The sequence below is a fragment of the Talpa occidentalis genome, unplaced genomic scaffold (genome assembly GCF_014898055.3).
Source record: "Talpa occidentalis isolate TD23 unplaced genomic scaffold, MPIMG_talOcc4v2.1 talOcc4.7, whole genome shotgun sequence".
NCBI classification, from domain to species: Eukaryota; Metazoa; Chordata; class Mammalia; order Eulipotyphla; family Talpidae; genus Talpa; species Talpa occidentalis.
This window is the reverse complement of record NW_023605083.1, coordinates 115,030,645-115,047,012: the sequence shown is the minus strand read 5'-3', so window position 1 is coordinate 115,047,012 and position 16,368 is coordinate 115,030,645. Positions and strand designations below refer to the sequence as shown.

General features: G+C 52.5%; 1 protein-coding gene across 1 annotated transcript in view; it reads left to right on the top strand.

Moving 5' to 3' along the window:
* The window catches only part of ABCC3 (ATP binding cassette subfamily C member 3), a 41,804-nt gene that overhangs the window by 5,922 nt on the left and 19,514 nt on the right, over positions 1-16,368 (top strand). The window contains exons 2-17 of the mRNA XM_037494271.2: positions 2,408-2,584; positions 2,904-3,029; positions 3,255-3,392; positions 4,224-4,349; positions 4,575-4,636; positions 5,351-5,482; positions 6,634-6,825; positions 9,606-9,783; positions 9,892-10,053; positions 10,565-10,657; positions 12,131-12,334; positions 12,434-12,580; positions 12,909-12,996; positions 13,375-13,441; positions 13,624-13,750; positions 13,836-14,012. Coding sequence (XP_037350168.1) covers positions 2,408-2,584; positions 2,904-3,029; positions 3,255-3,392; positions 4,224-4,349; positions 4,575-4,636; positions 5,351-5,482; positions 6,634-6,825; positions 9,606-9,783; positions 9,892-10,053; positions 10,565-10,657; positions 12,131-12,334; positions 12,434-12,580; positions 12,909-12,996; positions 13,375-13,441; positions 13,624-13,750; positions 13,836-14,012 — 2,196 coding nt within the window. The remainder of the gene's footprint in view (positions 1-2,407; positions 2,585-2,903; positions 3,030-3,254; positions 3,393-4,223; positions 4,350-4,574; positions 4,637-5,350; positions 5,483-6,633; positions 6,826-9,605; positions 9,784-9,891; positions 10,054-10,564; positions 10,658-12,130; positions 12,335-12,433; positions 12,581-12,908; positions 12,997-13,374; positions 13,442-13,623; positions 13,751-13,835; positions 14,013-16,368) is intronic.

Here is a 16,368-nt window from a genome sequence, read left to right as displayed (position 1 = left end):
TCAACATTAGGCAACTTTATCACCCTCAGGTAGTTGTCACTTAACTGGCTGCCAAGTTCATGCAAAATAAAACCCTATCAGAGGTTGGGATGCCCCAGAAAAACTTTCCCAGAGGAGGTGAGGCTTGGGCTGGGCTCAGAAAAATGGGAAGTACACTCAGCCAACTGAGGTAGTAGAACAAAGACAAGTTGAGACTTGCAAATTATTTTGAAAAAAGAAAGAGAACAACACTTCCTGTCTGTTCTTTATTAGGAAATTATAGATGTGTGCTTGCTAACAGCGCCAGGGAGTCAAGACACAGAAGATGAGAGATTTAGAAAATGGGATCCACAGGGGAAGGAAGCCAAGGGATGACAGTGAAGGAAAGTTCTGGGAACACAGCTATTTAGTAGGCTTGTAAAGAAATTCATATTGGAAGCAGAGAACAGGAGGTTGGGGGCGGGGGGGGGGGGGGGGGGGGGGGCGGAGCGGTGGCAGAGAAGGGGGGGCGGGGAGAGGTGGAGCTGATGAATTACCTGATGTCTCTGACCATGGCTCAGAGGAGAACATTAACATTTCTGTGGGACAGTTGGGAAACTAATGGAAAACTAAACCAAAAAAAAATTGTTTTTTTAGGCTATTAACCTCAGGACAAAGAACAAAAAACGGTGCAGTGAACTTGAAAGTATGTACATAGTTTTAAAAGATCCTAAACTGAATATTTCCACACTCGGAAGACGAGGGTGTTCAAGTGCAAGGGGGATAAGAGAGATACAGGCTTGCCTTTCAAAACATAAGAGGATAGCAATTATCAAATAATGGTAGATCAAATAATAGTCAAAGCAAATTGCTTGAAAATTTGAAAGATACCAGAGTGAATTAGCATATTCGAACATATGTCCTTGGAAATGGAGCCAGCGCTGGGAATGATGAGGCGGCCACCATTTTCTTTTTCAGTCTGACTTTTTCATTTATGTGCACGTGTAACTTAGAAAAAAGATAAAAAGATAATTACTTAAATTGGTAGAAGGTAGGGAGTTATATCCTCCTGTGTGAACAAGTAGAGGGTACTGTGGGTTTGTTTTCTTTCTCTTTTTTTTTTTTAAGATTTTATTTACTGGGGCCTCCCCGGTGGCACAGCGGGTTGAGCACAGCCCTGTGAAGCTGTCCACAGCCTCTGCAGTGTGAGTTTGAATCCCGCCGCCGGCAGGCGAGAATTCCACATGGCACAGCAGACCTCTCCTGTTGTGCCCGCTGCTCCCCTCAGCATTGCATTTCGGTCCTTCTGCCTGTTCTGCTCCCTGCTCTGTCTCTGGTGAATCCTCTCATCCTCCCATGCCTCTGGCCTGTACCCCAGCTCTTGTATAAAAATAAATAAATCTTTAAAAAAAAAAAAGGACTTTATTTATTTATGCATACAAGAACTGGGGTACAGGCCAAAGGTGTGGGCGGGGTGAGAGGACTCACCAGAAACAGAGTGAGGAACAGAACAGGCAGACTGACTGAAAAACACTGCTGAGGGGAGCAGCAGGCAAGACAGGAGAGGTCTGCTGTGCCATGTGGGTTGCTCCCTGACCGGCCAGGGATCAAACTCGTGCTGCAGAGGCTGCAGATAGCTTCATAGTGCTGTGCCTAACCCCTTGCCCCAGCAGGGAGGCCCACCGTGGGTTTGTTTTCTAAACTTACTGAAGCTTGGGGTAGGGGAAGGCTAGTTCTTTGGTGGCCTTGAAAGCAGCTATCTCAGTGAAGTAGTATTTTAATGTGTTCCTAGTCTCTTCCCAAGGAAGTTCTTAGATGGAATCATACTCAAAATCAAGAGGGGAGCTTTCTGCATTCAGTGGTTTGCCGCATCTCTACTTTCAGAGCTAAATCAAGACAGTTTTATGCAAACTGAGGTGTTGTCACCCCATACTCAAATTTACAAAGATCTCTGCACATCTCCTTGCTCCTATGAGCTCACACCCACCCAGTAAGGTGGGGTGTAGTGGAATGGTCACCCCACTTTAAAGGAGAAAGTAAGGAAAGTTCAGAGATATTCCTTACCCCTTCCCTGGGAGAGGCTTAAAGAGGAAACAGACATTTCAACCGCGTGCATATATTGCTTTGATCAAATTAAAAAAATTAATTGAAAAAAGGGTGGAAATCCAAAATAGTAGAGAGAGAAGATCAGTGGTTGCCTGGAGGAGTGAGAATTGTCAGCTCATTGGTTGTCTTTGAGAGAGTGAAACTATGAAGAAATGAGCAAACGGGGGCAACCATGGCTTTCCCAGAGAGCTCTGACAGGGACAAGCCTACTTGTTCATGCACTTGGCCTCTCTCATCTGCACACACCTGGCCCCCAGGGTGCATAGCGTGGGCATCGCTCTGGCCCAGCTCGGCCCTCAAGGGAGCAGCTGCCACCACACTGACTTTTTCTCTCTGTCCCCAGGACTCCAATCTGTCCCTGCACACAGACAACCCGGACCTCACTTCCTGCTTCCAAAACTCCCTGTTGGCCTGGATCCCCTGCGTCTACCTGTGGGCAGCCCTGCCCTGGTACCTGTTCTACCTGCAGCGCCACCATCGAGGTTACATCATCCTCTCCTGCCTCTCCAGGCTCAAGACGGTCAGGAGCTCAGGGAGCCCCTGAGGTGGGACTGGGGGCTGGGGTGTTCTTCTGCCACCCTCAACATCTGGGCTGAGTTTCCTAGTCTTACCCAACCTGCAGCTCAGGGCCAGAGCAGCCTACCATCTGGTCTGCCGCCAATGAGATAGTGGGGATGTTCAAACAAGCTCCCCAGCAACACTGCCTTCCCTGGAGAAGCTTCTGGCCAGCTCCCAGCCCAGTCCTCAGGCCAGGAGAGAGCAGTTCTGGGGGCTTTGGGAACACAGGGGACTGTCGGGCCTTCAAAAACTGGAGGCCCCAACATGTGTCCTGTCCGTAGGTCTTGGGCGTCCTGCTGTGGTGTGTCTCCTGGACTGAACTCTTCTACTCCTTCTACGTCCTGGCCCATGGCTGGGCCCCTGTCCCTGTCTTCTTTATCACCCCCTTAGTGGTGGGGGTCACCATGGTCAGTGGGGGCCTGGGAAGCTGAATGGGGGACGGCCTCCAGTGGGTTGTGGGACGTGATGGGGGAACTCTAGGCTGAGGAGAAGGCAGGATACCTTGGCAGTGGGAAGAGGATGGGAGTGACTCCAGAATCATCTGGCCACATGGTGTAATGGGGTAGGGAGGAAGGGAGGCAGGTTGACATGTATGTGCTCTGTCTGGGGTGTCCCCTGCCCTCCCTGCACAGTTGCTGGCCACCGTGTTGATCCAATACGAGCGGCTGAAGGGGGTGCAGTCCTCGGGGGTCCTTATCACCTTCTGGTTTCTGTGTGTGACCTGCGCCATCGTCCCCTTCCGCTCCAAGATCCTGTCAGCACTGGCAGAGGTAAGGGAAAAGAAGGGAACAGCCCTTCTAGCGGTGACCTTGGGACTCAAGGTCACCCCTGTGTCCCACTGTTGAGTCCTTTTTGTTTTTTTCCTTATTTCTTGCATTTCTGTCCAGAAGCAGGCTGGAGAGTGGGTGTGAGAACCAGAGTAGCCACGGGGGTGGGGAATGGGGAAAGATGTGGCCATTGTTGGATATTTGTGGTAGTGTCAGGGCGGGGGCTGTCCTGTAGCCCCACCACCACCTGGCCAGTGTGGCTCCAGGTTCTGTGTAATGAACACAGGCATGCAAATGTGTATAAAGAGCTTTGGCCTACCTGGAGATCCATGATCTTGTTCTCCCCTGTTCTTCACACCTTCCCCAGCTCCTGGCCATCCTCTTGATCTTTGGTGGTGCTAGTGGTGGGGGTGATGGGGTAATGGGACACTGGTGAGGGAGTCTTTGTAGCTTGCCCCTATTTGTCCTTCCCAAGGAGAGGCAGTCGGCTTTGGTTGTCAGAGCACAGACTGATCAATTGTTTATTCTGTGTGATCTTAGATGAATTGCTTAGCCCGTGGAGCCCCATCTCCTTTGCTGCAAACCGGGTGTCATAGGGTTTCCTACCTTGGAGGGAGGGTTGGACATGGTGACGTAGATAAGGTACTTGGCACAGTGTCTGGTGTAGGGGAAACTGTGCCTCCTCTGTGACCCTCCCCATCTCACAGAATCCACTTCATGGGGATCAGGAGCCCCCAGAGGCTGCCTCCTACTCCTGAGGAGTCTGATGACCCCAAAGGACTCCTCAGGGCAGAGACTGGGGAGTCTCTGATTATGGCCCCTTCTTTCCCACAGGGCAGGATCTCAGAGCCCTTCCGCTTCGCTACCTTCTACATCTACTTTACCCTGGTCCTCTTGGCCCTCATCCTGTCCTGCTTCAGGGAGAAGCTGCCATTTTTCTCCCCAAAGAATTTCAGCTCTGTGAGTTTCCCATGAATGGGCAAGTAGTGGGGGTTCACCAGTTCACGCCTCAGCCCAGCCCTTACCAACACCCCCATCCCTTCCAGTTCCTCCCATGTCCATGTCGTCTCCACAATGTGCAAACTGGGGCTTGGAGCAGGAGGAACAGAGCTCTCCTTCCTCTACTCTGCCTTGAGTGAGCGGTGGGCACTCCTGATTCTCCTCTCTGGCTCTCTCACCTTCTAGAACCCCTGCCCAGAAGCCAGCGCTGGTTTCCTCTCCTGCCTTTCTTTCTGGTGGTTCACAAAGTGAGTTGGCTCTTCCTCCACCCAGCCTGGGCCAAAGGGAGGGGGGACACGGGGTGAGAAGAATGAAGGGGAGCAGGCCAGACACGAAGGACAGGGGCCTGGGGAATGAGGCCTGGCTGACCTCCACCCCGCTCCAGCCCCAGCAGGTTTAGGGCAAGTGAGAGTGGGAAAACTTGTCTGTTTGGGCTGGGGGCTGAGTGCGGAGGCTGAGCCTGGCCTAGCTCAGATCCCAGGCTGCAGGCCAGTCGGCATCTGGCAGGCCACAGGGACAGGTCTGGGCCTGGAGGGAAACCATAATTAGTGCTGAGTTCCTTGGTCTGGGATAAGCTTGCAGCCTGTCATTTCCTTGGCCGCCCCTCGGAGCCACTAGAGCAGGATAATTGTGTCTGTGACCTGGCTGACAGCTCATTAACCGCGATGCACTGTGGAGGCACCTGGGTGGGGGCCCCATCCGCCTGGCTGGCCTTGTCCAGAGCCCCGGCCTAGATTTCACCACCAGGCCCAGTGGTCAATGGAGCACCTGGGGAGGAGGAGGAGAGGGGCGAGAGGAAGGAACATGGGGTGGGATGCAGTGACCTCCAGCCCTTTCACTAGAGGAATAAGTGAGACACCACCCTTGGCCTCAGCACCCTAGGGAGACCCTTCTTTCTGGAGGCCCTGGTGCCAACTCCAGGCAGCCATACTCTGACCTTATGGGGGCTGCCTCTACCCCAGGATGATCATCCTCGGCTATCGGCGCCCCCTGGAGGAGAAGGACCTGTGGTCCCTGAATGAGGAGGACCGCTCCCAGAAGGTGATGCAGAAGCTGCTGGAGGCTTGGAAGAAGCAGCAAAAGCAGGCGGCTCTGTAAGCCCCTCCACCCTAGCACCTTCACCTACCCCAGATCTCCTGCAGGAGGGTGTGGTAGACCTGGGATGAGCACATGGTGGGGTATGTGGATACGAGCAATGTCTGGTGGTCCTGAGGCAGGAGGCCTGGGTGGGCCAGCGCTCCCCAGCTGTGCTGAGGCTGGAGAATGGCTTTTGTAGCACCTACACTTCTCCAGGCGCATAGATCAATTTAATTCATCTCCAACAACCTCCGGTGTAGGTTCTCTTGTCCCAGTGTTACAAATTGGGGCACCGAGGCACAGAGGTCTAATGACACACCCAAGGTCTCCTAGTTGGCAGTGGCAGTCAGAATCCACACCTGCTGTCTGGCCCAATGCACTTACACGGCACACCCTTCCTGACCTGAAGGGTAGATCTGAGGAACGTCCCTCAGGAGGGGAGGAGGCCAGCGCCTTCTCTCAAGCCCACCTCTTCCAGCCTGGAGCTAGGGAGGATATGATTTAATCATGGAAGGGCATCCATTGGTAGCATGTGCTCAAGGACTCAGGAACCAGCCTAGCCAAGAGAGGGGCTCACACTCCTCCTTCCCTACCCACTTTCCCCTGCCCTCCAGGCCGAACCCCCTTCCCTTTCACCCACAGCTGGGGCCAGGTCCAGTGTTTGCTCAGCGCAGAGCCCCTGATTGCCGATTGGCTGTTGGAGGAGTTGGGGACTTGGGTGTGATCAGCAGTGTCTTGGCTTCCATGACTGGGAACCAAGGGAAGACCTACAGCCCCCAGTCTGCCTGCCCCCCCCCCACCCCATCTGCCATCTCCATCCCCTCCCTGCTTAGCTCTCCACTGACTAGGCCACTAGCCAGCCCTCCCTCTCAGCATCCTCCTGGGGGCAAATCTTGGGGAGACAAGGAGAGGGTCAGAAGTCGGGATTCCTGGGTTTACAGTCTTTGGGATTTGGATACCCCTCCATATACCCATAAATACCTGAAGACACAGTCCTTCGGGGAATTAGCTGGAAGGTCATGTTATCTGTCCCCGAGGAACCTGTTCTTTCCCTCCTCGCTGCTCTCACCCCCAACCTCGCCTCCCCAACCTCATCAGCCCTAGATACCCATGGCCTCGTGGCGCCCCTGTGCCATTTTTATTCTCTCCTGCTTTCTCCCCTGACCAGAAACAAGGCTGCAGTGGCATCTGGGAAGACAGTCTCCAATGAGGTTGAGGTGCTGCTGGGGGGCCGGGCCAGGTCCAGGCAGCCCTCCTTCCTGAAGGCCCTGCTGGCCACCTTTGGCTCCAGCTTCCTCATCTGTGCAAGCTTCAAACTGATCCAGGACCTGATCTCCTTCATCAATCCGCAGCTGCTCAGGTCTGAACATCCCCTCCTTCTGCAGGGCCCTCCCACCCCCACTCCAGCAGAGATCTGATTGGCTCACTGGCCCTGAGGCCTGAGCCAGAGCCAGGAACACCATAAAAAGAATCCCAGACCAGGAGCCAGAGAGTCCACCCCTTTCTGTGTGGTAATGGCTCTGTACCTCAGTTTCCCCACTCACAGCCAACTCATATTTACCGAGTACACACGTAATATTTGCTAGGCACTGTGGTGGATGCGTTAACTAATGTTCTCTCTTTAAGTTCCCCAGTAATCCTACAGAATAACCCTATTCTCATTTTATAAATGAGGAAGTAAAAAAAACTAAAAGCAAAAAAGAAAGTGAGGAAACAGAAATTCAGAGGGGCAAAGTAAGTTGCCCAAGGGCACAGAGGAGGCAAAAATGGATTCGATAGCAGCACCCTTCTGAATTCCAGCTACAGTGCTCTTTCCTCCCCATTGATAGCGCTGTCATCTGCCAGTGCTTAGTCATCTCTCACATCAGTGGCTTGAGTAGGAGGTCTCAAAGGAAGGGGTGGAGAGGACAGCTGCCTCATCCCTCCGGTCATGCAGCCATTCATTCGACCAACACTTACTGAGCTCCCAGGGTCCCAGCGTGATGCTACGTACTTAACTATAGGGAGAAAAATAAGACATAGCTCTAAAGTCTCACAGCAAAAACCACCATGTAGATCAGAGTGAGTGTCTGGAAAAATCCAGAAGGGGCAAGGAAGACAGCCGGGGCAGGATCAGGGTATACCTGCCAGTTAGGGAGGATATGGAATTTGGAAGACCAAGCAGGCATTTATTAACTAGCTGAGAAGGGGGGAAAAGTACAGCTGAGGCAGTGTCACAAAGGGAGAGGGAAGAGCCAAGAAATCCTTGCAAGGGCCTCTGGTTTGCATTTCTGAAAGATCCCAAGGCCAGTAGAGAGGGGATGGAGGGCAGGGTGGCAGGTGGAAGTGTGCCAGCCAGGTACAGCTGGAGCCCAGGCCAGGGTTGAGATGCGATTCAGTTGGCTGTGTGTCAGGAGAGGCAGGGTTCAAGGGCCACCTGGGGAGGTGGAAGATGTTGGACCTTTTGCTGAAATGCTGACTCACAGGGAGGAGGCGGCTGGGCACAGGACAAGGTGGTGAGTTGAGTCTTGGCCACGTTGGGCCCAGTGTTGCTGGGCCCCCTAAGTTAGCCAGAGATCATGTTTTCAGAGCCATCAGGTGGGAGCCCAGGTCCCATATTTGTGGCTGAGTTCTCCCACGGAGTCTTGTGGAGGCCCCAGGCAAAACCCTAGGGCATTCTGACAGAAGAAGGGCTGGGAGGGGTCAGGGCTGGGGACAGAATTTGGGTTCTGGAGGGATCGCAGAGAACACTTCCTGAAGACATGGCCTCCAGAGAAGCAGGATGGCCAGTAAAACAGAGGAAGGCAAGGTGGGGTTTGTTAGTGACTTTGCCAAGAACAGAGGGAGGCACGAGGGGTGGGTGGGGCACAGCCCTGAGCCGGGGTCTGCGGTGAAGGAAGGTGTATGTTTCCTGTGGCCCCTGTAAGAGATGAGCCCAAACTAGGTGGCTTATAACAGAAATGTGTTCTCTCTCAGTTCTGGAAGCCAGAGGTCTGAAATCAAAGCGTCAGCAGTCTTGGTTCCTCTTAGAGACTCTGAATAGAATCTGTTCCATGCCTCTCACGTGGCTTCTGGTGGTTGCTGGCAGTCGTTGACATTTCTAGGCTTGTAAACACATCACTCCACTCTGCTCTATCAGAATGGTGTTCTGTGTGTGCGTGTGTCTGCATGTGTGTGTGCACGTGTGCATGTCTCTGCAAATCTCCCTCTCCCTTTTCTTCTAAAGACACCAGTGCTAGATGCATGAAGGCCCACCCGACTCTAATATAACCTCATCTTAACCTGATTACATCTGCAAAGGCCCCATTTCCAAAGAAGGTCACATTCACAAGCACCAGGGGTAGGACTTGAACAACTCTCAGTAGGAGAGGCCCAGCTATCACTGTAGAGGTGGTTCATGGGGCAAATGTCAGGAGGTGAAGGAACAGCGCTGCCAGCGGAGAGGAAGATACTGGAGGTCAGGAGAGAGGAAGGTGACAATGGTGCATGTTCCTGATAAGGTGGATGGGATCCAGGACTCAGGGGGTCAAGGTTAGGCTCAGAAAATACTCAGGATCCCTTCTCTCCCGAGGCAGGAGAAAAAAGGGGGCAAGTGCTTGCAGGGCAGTTTGTGGTTGGCAGGGAGTCCTCCATGGGTGATGAAGCGGGGAGACTTAGTGGATAGCTGCTGAGAGGGGCTGGGATGGGGCAGAAGGTAAGGGAGCCGGGGGAGCCATGGAGGCAGGGACTAGGGGCTAGAGGTCACTGGGCAGCACCAGAGGCCGCAGATGGTAGACAGGATGGATTTGAGAGACAAGAACGTGTGTGGTCATATGGAGGAATCCAGAGCCCTCAGCAGCCCAGGAGAAGGTACAGGGAATCTAGTCAATGGCATTTTTTCCTGCTCTGCAGTTGAGGGAAGCCAGAAAGGGTGTTGGAGGGGTGGGCGATGCGGGTCAACAGTGGATAGGAAAGGAGGTGAAGGTGGAAGGGAGCGAGGAGGGAGGGTCCTTGTCTTGAGGCAGTGCCAGGCTGACCCCATCCCATCCTGGGTTGGGGGTGTGTGGAGGGCCACAGGAGAGGCTTGGGGCAGTGCTGGGTGGAGCTGAGGCTACGTGAACGGAGCAAAGCAGTAGAGGGACTATCTGGGAGAAACCCCATCACACCTCTCTCCCCTTGCAGCATCCTGATCAGATTTATTTCAAACCCTAATGCCCCCAACTGGTGGGGCTTCCTGCTGGCCGGGCTGATGTTCGTGTGCTCCATGACACAGACCCTGATCCTGCACCAGTATTACCACCGTATCTTTGTGCTCGGGTTGAGGCTTCGGACGGGCATCATAGGTCTCATCTACAGGAAGGTCAGCTGGAGCCAGGCAAGGGGTGGGCAGGTGTGGGGCAGATGTGGAAGCCAGACCAGTCCTGGGGAGCTCCCGGGCCCAGCCTACCACCCTGCTTCCCACTTGCAGGCCCTAGTCATCACCAATTCAGTCAAACGTGAGTCCACTGTGGGAGAAATTGTCAACCTCATGTCAGTGGATGCCCAGAGCTTCATGGACATTGCCCCCTACCTCAATCTGGTGTGGTCAGCACCCCTGCAGATCATCCTGGCCATCTACTTCCTCTGGCAGGTGACTCTTGAACCTGACCTTTTCCCTCTTCCTCTGATCTGAACCTGAAGAAGGGACAAGAAAGGGTTGTTCCTGGGTCAGCAGAGGGGTGAATGATGGGTACAAGAGCTTCCAGAATATTGGGGTGAAGACAGGATTGCAAGGGTGCTGGGGTTTGCCATCAAGTCTTTCAGCCTTCTGGCAGAGACCAGGAGGTGGAACAGCCTTGCCGGCTGTGTACCCTTGGCTGGCTGGCCTTGCCCAAGTGTCTGCATTTGCCTGTGTCTGGATGCCCTTTGAGGTCTGCCAGCTTGTCCCTGTCTGCCATTGTCTGCTGCACACAAGGTTCTCATCATGTGGTTTCCTCTGTGTCTCCTTTGGCTGACCCTGTTTGGTTGACCACCAGCTTTTGCTTCCTACCCATGTCCACATTTCAGGCCGCTAGGCCTCTATGTTGGGTTTTATCTGTCCACTTCAGTGATCTGTCTGTCCACTCCAGTGATCTGCTGTCTGTCTCATCTACCCACCTCAGAACCTGGGTCCTTCCATCCTGGCTGGAGTCGCCTTCATGGTCTTGCTGATCCCACTCAATGGAGCCATAGCCATGAAGATGCGGACTTGGCAGGTGGGTGCTCTCGCAGGTGAGCTGCAGGAGCACCTGGCCAGGTAGGGGGAGGGCACTCCCTAACCTGGGGACTCTCTGCTATCCTACTGCCCACTGAGTGTGGGTGGCTACAGCGCTTTCACAGTCCACCTCTACCCTCACAGTAACCCTGAGAGGACTTTGGAAACCGCCTTACTTTACAGCTGAGGGACCAAAACCCAGGTTGTGGAAGTTCCAGCTGAGGCAGATATGGGGTTCCAACCTGCATCGTCTGGTCTAGTGAGAATTTCTCCCATCACACTGTGTTGACCATAAATATTTGGCCAGTTGCTAAGTCCTTTATTTGCCGACATTTACTAAAGCCTTCAACAGTTTCCTTCTGCACACGGAAGCCATGTCAGACTCACTAGGGCCACCTGCCAGGCTCCTACAAACCTTGCAAACCCTCGTCCCTTGGAGTATGACCAAGTGTCAGCCAATCCGGCCTTCTTTCTTTCTTTTTTAAAGATTTACTTATTATTTATACAAGCACTGGATACAGTCAGAAGCGCAGGAAGGTGAGAGAAATCGCCAGAGCCAGAGCAGGGAACAGAACAGGCAGACTGATGAAACACACTGCTGAGGGGAGCAGTGGGCGTGGCAGGAGAGGTCTGTCAAGCCATGTGGGACCCTCGATGGTGGCCGGGGATCGAACTGGCACTGCAGAGGCTGCGGGCAGCTTCGCAGCGCAGCGCTCAACCGCTGCACCACCAGGGGAGGCCCTGGCCGTCTTTCCTTTCTCCAAAGCACAAGCTCTGCTTTCTTCTGAGCCACCACACACTCTATTCCCTGGAATGCACCTCAGCCTTCCTTGCTTGTCCATCTTCATCACCTCCTGGCAAAAACACCAATGTCCCATCCCCACCCTGTTTTTCTCTCACAGAATCCTGTTGTTTCCCTTCAGAATAAGCATATGAATTTATTCCACATTTATCTGGGAAATTGCCTGCTTCCTGCCTGCCTCCCCCACCATACTGTCAGCTTCATGGTGGCAGTGGACTTGGTTCGAGTTCTTCATCATTATCTGCCCCATGCCCAGCACCCAACCCAGCTCATCAGAGGGCCTCAATAAATAGGGGCTGAATGAATAAATTGATTTGGTGTGCCATGCTGGGTTAGGGTCTGGGAGAACAATGAGAAATTAGGCAGGTGTACCCTTGGGGGGACATGCATGCACAGGAGTTCCTACGGAAACAAGAGGAAAGCACATCCTTAGCAAGCCAGGGGAGGATAGATGATGCTGCCTGAGGTGTCAGTGACGGGGCCCTGAGGGTGGAGTTGGGTTTTGTCAAGCAGGGGAGCAGAGAAGGCGGGGCGGGCACTCCTGGCTGAGAGGCGTGGCACAGGGGGAAGGAATGGGGAGTAGTGGGAGTAACTAGCGGATTCAGCATAAGGAGGATACAAGGGGTGGGGTGCGATGTGTGGGCAGGGCAGCCACCTCCATTCTTTCCGCAGACAAAGAAAATGAAGTTCAAAGACTCTCGTATCAAGCTGATAAGCGAGATCCTGGGGGGCATCAAGGTGCTGAAGCTGTATGCCTGGGAGCCCTCCTTCCTGAAGCAGGTGGAAGACATCCGTCTCCAGGAGCTCCGGCTCCTGCGAAAGACTGCCTACCTCCACACCGTAACAACCTTCATCTGGATCTGCTCCCCTTTCCTGGTGAGGCTGTCCCCGCTGGCAAGCCCGGACCTCTGGGCTCTGGGGTATGCCTGGGGTACAGCAGCCTCCAGCCTGACACCCACCCTCCTCGGTGCCCAGGTGACCCTGATCACCCTCGGAGTGTACGTGCTGGTGGACCAGAACAACGTGCTGGATGCTGAGAGGGCCTTTGTGTCCTTGTCCCTATTCAATATCTTAAAGATTCCCCTCAACATGCTGCCCCAGTTCATCAGCGGTGTGACCCAGGTAACCCGGGTAGGGCTGGAGTTAGGGTAGGCAGTTGGGGAGAACCAGGGAGTTGCCGGAGCCAGAGGAGGGCCATTGGACCTTATGAGGAATTGTTCAGTGTTGAATGAGGTCACCCTGGGTCAGAGGAAGTCAGACGGAATCTCCAGAAACCCGAGTTCTAGAGACAACTTCCAATTCCCAACCTGGACTCTTATCTTTGGGGCTGGACAGTGGGAGGCAATGAAGATACAGGGGCAGGACCCAGCCTCATCCAGGAAGTTGGGGGTAAGGGCAGAAAATGGGGGGGCAAGGCACCTCTGCCCGGCTGACTCACACTCTCCTACAGACCAACGTGTCTCTGAAACGGATCCAGCATTTCCTGAGCCAAGATGAACTTGACCCCCAGTGTGTGGAAAGAAAGACCATCTCCCCAGGTCCAGCCGCCTCTACTGGGCTGCCTTTGCCCCGCTCCAAAAAAGCTTCTGTCCCAAGTCCTCTAACTTTTCTCTATGACCCCCTATTCCTCTTCTTCTTTTCACTCCTGTTTGACTTCTTGAACTCTCTGCCTACCTCGCTTCCGGGCTCTCTTCTCTGCCCTCAACTCCTCCATTCTCCTGCCTCCTCCATTCTCCTGCTCCCAAGGGCGCTCCCTGTCCCTGCCCCAGGACTTCTTCACCCTGTCCCCAAGCTCCGCCACCTTCTTGCTGTGGCCCCGTCCCTAGCGCTCCCCATCCCTCTCTGCCTCTCCTCCCCCAGGATCCTCTCCCCTTTCCCTTGGGTCCCCTGATCTTGTCCACCTTCATTCCCCCCAGGCTATGCCATCACCATACACAATGGTACCTTCACCTGGGCCCAGGACCTGCCCCCCACCCTGCACAGGTATTGGCTTCTCAGCTGCTTAAAGTGGGCTGAAAATACCTCCTAGTATCTGTCCTGGAAAGCAGGAGTGACCTTGGCTTGCCTACTCCCTCGTCTGGGCGGCAGAATGGCTTCGGTCACCAGGCAGAAGGTTGGGGACCAAAACTCTGATATCTGACTCTGATCGGTCTCTTGGCCCTCAGCCTAGACATCCAGGTGCCAAAAGGAGCCCTAGTGGCTGTGGTGGGGCCTGTGGGCTGCGGGAAGTCCTCACTGGTATCTGCCTTGCTGGGAGATATGGAGAAGCTGGAAGGCAAGGTGCATGTGAAGGTGAGAGAAGCAAGGACTCCTGGGAAGGGAAGCTTGGCCAGGCCTTGGATGAGCCCAAGGTAACCTCCTGTGGTCTTCTTCTCAGGGCTCTGTGGCCTACGTGCCCCAGCAGGCATGGATCCAGAACTGCACTCTTCAGGACAATGTGCTGTTTGGCCAATCCCTGGACCCCAAGCGCTACCAACGGGCTCTGGAGGCCTGTGCCCTGCTGCCCGACCTGGAGGTGTTGCCTGGCGGGGACCAGACAGAAATTGGAGAAAAGGTACCGGATCCCCTCCCATGACCTGGGGAGTCGGCACACACAGTTGCTCACCTCAACCCAGACCAGGTTTACATATTCCTTCCACCCACCTGCTCTTTTTCCTCCTCTCCCTTCCTCTCTCTATCCCCCCTCCCTCCCTCCCTGCCTTCACATGTTCAGGTACCATCAGCCCAGCTCTGCTAGGCATTGGGAAACAGATCTACTAGCAGGAGAGGCCAATCTGTGAATAGGCAGGGGCTGTAGAATGTTCCACGGGCCAGGCCTCAGGCCCTTGCAGGGCAAAAAGAGGACACCAGGCTGGGGCGGGGGGGGGGGCTGCAGGAGGAAAAGCATCACTTTTGAGCTGAATCTTAACAGCTAAGGAAGAGGGAACACATCACTCATGTAGCCATTCATCCATCAGATTCTATTACACACCTACCAGTTGCCAGGCAATATTAGACAGTAGTGATGAAAAATCTCTGCCTTCATATAGCCTGCAGTCCAGTGGGGGGAGGAGAGGATAAGCAACAAAAAGTAAAATCTGTTAGATAAACATTAATGGGAGAGAATAAAATGGGGGCGGGCTTTGGAAATGTGTACATGGCTATATGTGTAGGTAGCTTGGGAAATCAGAAACCTGAACAAAGTAGAGGGTGGACCAAATCTGGGGACATGGAGCCTGGTGTGGGGGAGAACATTCGAGCCAGAGAGAACAGGAAGTATGAAGCCCCTGAGGCAGGAGTGTCATCGGGCAGCCAAGGACCAGCCAGGAGGCCAGTGAGGCTGGAGTGGAGCCAGCAGGGGTAAGGAGGAAGAACTGAGGCCAGAGAGGTGACCGGATGGCCAGGTCACGTAGGGCCTTGTAAGGACTGAAAGTCTCTGGAGATATGAGCCGAGGAAGAGTGGGTGAACTGGCGTCTGGATGCAATTTGGTGTAACTGGAGATTAGGATTGGGTGGGGAGGGTATAGGGTGAGGCAGAGCCTTGGATTTTGGCCTTTACCATAAAAACCATGGACTATCAGTGAAACTTTTTAGAATTCGTATAAAATATATATAACACAACATTTACCATCTTAACTATGGTGAAGTGTGCAGGTCAGTGTTAAGTGTGATCCCATTGTGCAAGGAATCTCCAGAGCTCTTTCCATCTTTCAGAATTGAAACTCTGTGCCCAGTAAACAACTACTCCCAAGTTCCCTCTCCCCCCAGCTCCTGGAAACCTGCATTCTACTTCCTTTCTCTAGGAATTTAACTCCAGGTACTTCCAATATAGGTAATTACGTAGTATCTCTTTTTGTGACTAAATTACTTCACTTAGCATACTGTGTTCAAAGGTGATCAACATTTAGCATATATCAAAATTTCCATCCTTTTGAAGGCTGAATAATATTCCACTGTATGAATAGACCTCATTTTGTGTAACCATTCACCCATCAATGAACACTTGGTTTGCTTCCACTTTTTAGCTATTGTGAATAATGCTGCTAGGAATGTGGGTGTTCAAATATCTCTCTGAGACCTACTTTTAACTTTTCTGAGTATATACCTGGAAGTGGAGTTCCTAGATCAAATGGTAATTTTATTTTTTTTTTTATTTTCAAAGAATTACCACACTGTTTTCCATAGTGGTTGCACCAAAAGTGTACAAACATCTAATTTCTCCACATCTTGGCCAACACTCTTTGTTTTCTGGGTTTTGTGTGTGTCTTTTTTTTTTTTTTAAGATTTATTTATTTATGCATACAAGGGCTGGCGTGCAAGCCAGAGATGCGGAGGGTGAGAGAATTCACCAGAGACAGAGTGGGGAGCAGAACAGGCAGATCTACTGAAATACACTGCTGAGGGGAGTAGCGGGAGAGACAGGAGAGGTCTGCTGTGCCATGTGGGTCACCTCCCTGGTCAGGAATTGAACTCATGTTGCAGTGGCTGCAAATAGCTTCACAGTGCTGCATCTTAACCCCTTGTGCCACCAGGGAGGCCCTTTTTTTTTTTTTTTAATAGTAGCCATTTCATAGGTTTGACATGTTATTTCATGGAGGTTTTGATTTACACAATTAGTGATGTTGAGCCTCTTTTTATGTGCTTATTGGTCATTTGTGAGATGTGTCTATTGAAGTCTTTTGACCATTTTTAAATTTGCCCATTTTTAAATGAAGCTTGTTGATTTTTTTATTGTAGAGTTGTAGAAGTTATTTCCATGTACTGAATATTAATTCCTTATCAGATTTATAAGTTGCAAATATATTCTTCTCTTCGATAGGTTGTTTTTTCACTTTGTTAGTTATCATTTATGCAGTTTTTAATTTTAATATGATTCTAGTAATGTGTTTTTACTTCTGTTGTCTGTGTTTTTTGTGTCATATCCAAAACTC